The following is a 6,963-nucleotide window of genomic DNA, read 5'->3' as shown; positions in this document are numbered from 1 at the left end:
GTATTACTCATTCGGTTATTAACATTAAAAGAGCATGGAGCTTATAGAGGTGGCAAGATGTCACATGTACCAGAAAAAAAGGTAGGAGGTGGTCATGCGAAAGGGCATGCCAGTGCTCCCCAGAATGGGCTGTGCCTAAAATCAGTGGTGAGTTTCAAATAATTTAACAACTGGCTCCAGTGTGGGATTCAAATAATTTAACAACTGGTTGTTTACAAGCACCATTTAACAACCGGTTCTGCTGAAGTGGTGCGAACCTGCTGAATCCCACCACTGCTAAAATATCCAAAGGACAGAATAGAAACCCACTCACCACTACCCCCAACCCCCGCAAGAAGTCGTTTTGTTTAACGATTGTGACTGATGTCTGAAAGTAACACTCCTGGGTAAGGAAACTGTTTTGAACACATTTCAGGCTATTGTCCAATGTTTTCACGGCCGGAAACACTGGGGTGCTGTGTGGTTTCCGGGCTGTATGGCCTTGTTCTAGCAGCATTCTTTGGCCCCTTCCGCACATGCAAAATAATGCGTTTTCAAACGAGTTTCACAACTGTTTGCAAGTGGATTTTGCCATTCCGCACAGCTTCAAAGAGCACTGAAAGCAGTTTGAAAGTGCATTATTCTGCGTGTGCGGAATGAGCCTTTCTCTCCTGACGTTTCGCCTGCATCTGTGGCTGGCATCTTCAGAGGATCCTTTGAGATGCCAGCCACAGATGCAGGCGAAACCTCAGGAGAGAAAGAATGCTGTTAGAACACGGCCATACAGCCCGGAAACCACACAGCACATTTCAGGCTGTTTTCTAAAATGAAGCAATGAGGCTGAGTGGGGAAGGCGGACGGCATAAGGAGCCTTCTGTCTCCCCCCTGCGACCTAATTCTGATAAGTTTTTCAAGACCTTGGGCGAGGAAGAGCTTGGCCGTGCCTGCGCAGCCACGGGCTGACGTGAAAGCCCGCGAGGGAACGGCGGCGTTGTGAAGGGAGCTGAGGGGACCTTGGAGAGCGGAAAAAGGAGCTCGTGAGCCAGACTGGGCGGGAGGGAAGCGGCGCGTCACTGCAGGCTGGGAGGGCGGCGCTGCGGGCTGAGGGCGGCGCAGGGGGAGCGGCTTCAGGAGCGTCGGCGGAGCTTGTGGGCAAAGGCCCGGCTGTGCGGCCGGCCTCTGAGTTGATGGGGAAGCCAGCGGGGCCGGCGACAGTAAGTGCTTCCTCCTGCCGACTCTCTCCTTTGTTGTGCTGCGCTCTCTTGGTTCCGGCTTCCTCCCTTCCCTGGCGCCATCTCTTTCTCTCCCCGCTCACTTCTCCCGTCTTCACGCCTATCGTTGATCTCAGAGGGAACGTCAGAGCATGGACAGAGGGCAATCCCAATCCTTGCCCTAATCATGGCTCTGACCCATCCTGGTGTGCGCTCTGTTCATGCTCTGGAAAGCTTCTCGGGATATTTATGCCTTGGGTCTGTAGGAGAAGCTTCGCCTCGGGAGTTCTTCCCACCTCTTTCTATCTTTTTATTGCCCAAATTTATTTATCCAGTTTCCTCATGAATCGACGTGTTTGTAACTGAAACTGGGTTTGCACTGAGAAAAAAGTCTTTGTGTGAGCTGGCCATTCCTGTTGGAAGCAAGAGCCAGGTCTCAGCTTTTGACCCAGGAGAGACCCAAGCAAGGAGTCGTTCTTGCCTTCTCTTGGATTCAGACATCTGCAGAAAGTGTTGCCCACTTTTTCTGAAATGCTTTGGACTTGGATATTTCTTGAAAAGCAGCTTGGCGTCATTTGAAAAGTTTCCACATCTTTCTGAGCTTTTGCTTAGCCTAGTAGAAGCTATTACACTGTCACTATGAAACACACAGGCAGCTTAGATACATAATTGCATTAAAATAATTGCATAATTCCATTAAAATCAGCTTTTTATTTGGAGGTCATATGAGATGTAGCAGCTACCCCAAATTTCCTTGCAAACTTTATCTCCATAACTAGACATTTTCCCCTGCGCTCCCCTGCATAAACAAATAAATCAACAAAAAATATTGTGGAACAATAACCAATTCAATATTCTAAAATTCTTTTAATAAAGCCATGTTGTTGTTTTTTTAAGTCTGTTTAAAATTTTTGGAAATTTTTCTGAAAATCTATGCAGACTTCCTGAGGACTCTCTAGATAGCTTTTATGTTCCAAAGACCTGAAGGACTTGCTTTGAATCTAGTCAGTCTGTTGTTTAATACTGCTTTTCTACCTTCACAGTGACCAAATTTTGCAATTTGGCATGTTTTCATGGAGTTTTTGCAGCTATCACTTCATGTTGGAACAACAAACTGATGGGTTAAACTTTAATAGTAACAACAGGAAGTGTGCATGTACCTTAGGATAACATAACTGATGCAAGTACAAGATTTTAATCCTGCAATAACCCTGTCTACAAAAATCACCTAAAACATTTCTAAAATATTTTCAATTTCCCCCACTTTACAATGATGTAAGTCCACATGCACCCCCCCCGAAATGATTACATGATTTCCCCCCTTTTTAAAGTTTTGCATTGAATCAGCGCTTCAAAGTCTTGTGCTGCAGTGCTCTGCTCCTTGTACGCTGAATGCTTTGATGATTGCCCCCCCCCCCAATTTAAAAAGCAGTAATGCTGCAAATAAACAGGCGAGGGAGAACTGAGTGAGTTCAAAAAATGATGCCAAGGAGAAAGTTCAGGAAAGCAGAGAATTGTGGGAAACATAGTAAATAGATTGCACAGCAACTGAAGAAGTTTTCAAAATGTTTTAACCAGAGAATTGTTTTAAAAGGGGATTCATTTAAAACGTTTTGAGGCTGCAAATAAAATGTTCAAGGGTAAAAACAATGCAAAACTCCCTGGAGGAAATGTTTTATTTCCCACCTCAAAATGTTTTAAAATAATTGTGTGGGAAAGGCCAATGTCTCTATAAGGTAGGACAGTATTATTATTTCCATAGTGCTGGTGGGTAAGGGGTGCTAAAGGGTTATCTGAGGTCTCCTGCAACTGAAGTGAAATTTAAATTTTAAAATATCTGTTTCACGGCTTGCTCATTGTTCTCTTGGCTGCCTAATCCCACTGAAAAGTCCACATCCCTGTAACAATTCCAGAATGATAGCTATATTAGTCCACTGCAGCAAAAATAAACAGGAGTGTTGTGGTATTTTAAAGACTTAAGATTTTATTCCAGTGTGAATGTTTGTAGATCAGCCCACAAAACTGATCGGCTGGCGTAAACCTTGTTGTCTTACTAGAGCCATGAGACTCAGTCTGTGGCAGTGATTGCAATTGTGTTTCCAGAGTTCTTCAATAGCAAAGAGGTTGTAAGAATGTATCCTGAGCATTGCAAACTACACCTGCTATAGTTCATAGGTTTCACATAAGTCTTTTGAATTTCTCTCAAAAGTGTCTGTTGATTCGGAAGAGGATGAAAATGGCTACCTTGACAGTGTTAATTCCTTATACAAGACAGCGGACTCCACGATCCAAGAAGAAGATCCACTCCTGAAGGAGCCTGTTCAGAACAGACCCGCATCATACAAGCCTAGAGACCACTTCAATGGCACCTATATTATTTTTTTCTTTCTGGGGACTGGCTCTCTTTTGCCTTTGTCCTTCATCATGACTGCAAAGCATTACTGGGTGTATAAACTTCAGAACTGCTCAGAAGAGCTGTCTCCGGCAGAGCGGAGACCACCAGATACCCGTGTAAGTGTGACACGTTCATGTTTTAGCATTGCTGTACAAAAAACAACATCGCTGTATCAATAGCACTCCCTTTACCATCAGTTTAATATGTGGATCTGCTGTTGCATTTATTATAATTAGAGAGGAGCAGGAGCTCCTTAACATGCAGCGTTGATGCGGAGTATTCATTGTTTACCTGATAGTGGTAGCAACACCTGTAGGTATGGATGACATTGCAGTCTCACTGTAATCTTATTTTCCCTCTCACTTGCATTTTTCAAATGTGGGCATGTTTTGCCAGGATTTTTTCTGCCATATGTCTCCAGCCTAAAAGCCAGGGCGCACTTTTCGCTTGCCACAGAAATGCCACTAAAGACAGTTCTCTTTCCTCCATGTTTTGGAAGTACTCAACAGCATGAGATGCAGTCCTTGACTGCATGCGATCACATGAAGCTTTTATAATAAGTCAGATCTGTCAGGGTCGGTATTATCAGCTCTGAATGGCAACCACTTTCACCCCACCTACTGCATAATCCTTTTAACTGGATATGTTGGCATTTGAAGCTGGGATCTTTGACATACAGAATCTGTGGTGCTTCTCCTAGTGCCAGTCTTTCCTAGGGAACCAGCTTCTTGTTCTGTAGAAGCTGCACCATTTCTTTTTTCTGGCACATTGCCAAAAGTAAAATTCTTGTCACCTTTCTTTTCTTTTTAATTTGCAAAAAAAACACCTTACAGGGACGGGTCTTGTGTGCATCGGTAAAGTTTACCTTGTAGTCCAGAATTTCTCCTAAGGCCTCTGTATTTGGACAACCCAGGCAGACGCAAAGTTTGTCTGAACTAGCGGAAGCTGGCAAGAAACATGCTATGTGCTTGATTGCTCAAGAATTCTAAAAATATAATGCTGGCATTTAGGAATTTGAAATAAAAATTTCCAAGTCAGTGTCAAGATGTTGCCTTAAAAATGACACTCACTAGACATTTTTATGATCATCTATCATGTTTTCAGATCATAATTCATACAGGTATAAAGTGTAGGAGCCAGAAATCACGTGTATGAAACAAAGAAGTGTTTAAACAGAAAAGCTGTTGCTGTATGTGATAGCAACAAGCACAGAGCTTTTGAAATGGCATTCTGCCTACTTCTAGGGCTGTTCATCCCATGGACATGTGGGGTCTGCTGTTGCCATGCCATTTCAAATAAGAAGAGCTCCACGCCACTTGTCACACTGCAGCTTGAATCTGGGGAATGTCATGTCTGTAAAAAGTATATGGCTAATAGTTGTTCCAGACCCTGATCCAACTCAGAACTCACAACATAGTAGTCATGGGAGGGTCTTGTGCCATGTTCAACAAATGCACAACTTGTCATTCAGATATGAAGGTTAAGATAAAGCTGCTCTCACAGGGCTTGGCCTCTGTTTGTCCCCAGCCAAGAGTAGCCGGCAGGAATATCTGTGACTTCACTTTAACAAGAGACGGACGGCATTTGCTAAGGCTTGGGAGAGGGTGAATGAATCGTTTGGGCTTCAGAATCATTAGGCAGATTTCTGATTCTTGTGCTGAACCAACCTCACAGCTTCTATTTTAAAAAGGCCCTCTATTTTTCTGATGTGGGTTCCCCTTCTTCTTGAAGGATAGCTAACATGGGGGAGGAAGCAAACCAGCTGTGTTTGGGAGACTTGAGGTATGTTTCCAATATATTCCTAAAAATGAACAGGTCGCCTGGCCCCAGAGACGTAGCAAGGGGGAAAAGCACCCGGTGCACTGGTGTGTCCTCTGCCCTGGAACGCCCTCACCACACCCCCACAGGGGAGCGCGCCTGGTGCACCATGCCCCCCCTTCCCCTTGGAGCTATGCCTCTGCCTGGCCCCCTTCTTTCCTCTTCCTACCGTGCTTTTCTCTGGTACTCTCAGAATTTTGTGTTTGTAGCAGTTGCTGCTGGTCTGGGTCCTGCAGAATGGTTGCTACAGCTGTCTAGGAAAACCAATTTCCGCAAGCGCTATCAACCTCAAACAGGGGCTTACCAGCCTGGCTATCAGATTGCGAAGCACTATAAGGAGGATTAATACAAAGTTCACACAGGATAGACTGTAGCCTGAATGATGATGACTTGCTTATTGGAGCACCATATCCAGAAAAGTAAAGCAAAAGCTCTGCCTCCAGAAGGGGACCCCAGTAGGGCCTTACACACTGCAGAAACACAAAAGTGCATTTTTGTCTGCTTCTTGAATTAAGGTGCTGCTTGAAAATAGCTGTGGGTAGGTGGGTGAAGAGGGAATTATGTGTTGAAGATCCATGTGAGGGTGAGAAGCAACTGAATAGTGGATATACCATCCCAAGGGTCAACTCAGTGCCTGCTGTTCAGCGCAAAAGACTCATCTCTACTGATGTAAGAATTGGTTGTAATTATGTCAGTATTACTTTGATGGTGAGCTCTATATGACTTGGCCCTAACATACTTCAGAATTTGCATCCATACCTATGTCCCATCACTGAGGGAAAGGTGGGTCTTATCCCATTTCATGCTGTGTTTGGAAGAAGTGAGAGTCTCTTACTTTCCTCAGAATCTGGCAGAGAGAGCAGCTTGTTCCTTTCACCAAATTCTCTGTCTGCTCAGGAAAGGGGCTGGTGGCACCCTCAGCTGAATGGCTAGCTCTTAATCTAAGCCAGGGGTCTGCAACCCGAGGCTCCGGAGCCGCATGCGGCTCTTTTGTCCTTGCACTGCGGCTCCACGTGGCTTGGGTTCTCTCAGTTTCCTTTGGAGAGTCGCCCTAATGGTTAATGGGAAAGAGTCCCTGTTCCTAGAGAGGCACAGCCCAAGACGGCTATCCCAAGCCACTTCCGGCTTCCCTGTCCCAGCTGCCTGGTTGGCTGATGCCGGTGATGATGGCACGGGGCGGGGGCGGAGCACCGCTGGTGGATCCTCTTGAACAGGTGAGCGGCGAAGGGCGGGAAATGGAAGGGAGTTGCAAGACTGCAGATTTTTAGCGCAATCCTAACCTCAGTCCGCCCCCCCCTTGAATGGGGGTGTCAGGGGTCGACCCTGCTTTGGGTGGCCTCATTTCCCCCTCCCCAGGTCTTTCTTGGGGGGTGGGACCACATGGGGGACCCCAGCACCACCTTGGGTTGCAGCCCCCCAGCAGCCCCACTGAACTCCAGGGGCTTTCCTGGCGGATGGCAGTCTGGCTGAGTCCAGGTGAGAAAGACCATGTCAGGTTTTAAAGGAATTATTACCTGCAGCCCTGCAAGGTTGCACTTGTTGGGGCTGTTTGATGGGGAG

At 45.9% G+C, this 6,963-nt stretch overlaps 1 protein-coding gene across 1 annotated transcript in view; it reads left to right on the top strand.

Moving 5' to 3' along the window:
- The first annotated feature begins 1,097 nt into the window (after positions 1–1,097).
- SLC29A3 (solute carrier family 29 member 3) overlaps positions 1,098–6,963 on the top strand; it is a 35,231-nt gene continuing 29,365 nt past the window's right edge. The window contains exons 1-2 of the mRNA XM_048507043.1: positions 1,098–1,193; positions 3,400–3,701. Coding sequence (XP_048363000.1) covers position 1,193; positions 3,400–3,701 — 303 coding nt within the window. The 5' untranslated portion in view covers positions 1,098–1,192. The remainder of the gene's footprint in view (positions 1,194–3,399; positions 3,702–6,963) is intronic.

This window comes from Sphaerodactylus townsendi, linkage group LG08, assembly GCF_021028975.2.
Source record: "Sphaerodactylus townsendi isolate TG3544 linkage group LG08, MPM_Stown_v2.3, whole genome shotgun sequence".
NCBI lineage: Eukaryota > Metazoa > Chordata > Lepidosauria > Squamata > Sphaerodactylidae > Sphaerodactylus > Sphaerodactylus townsendi.
This window is presented reverse-complemented; position numbering and strand designations above follow the sequence as displayed.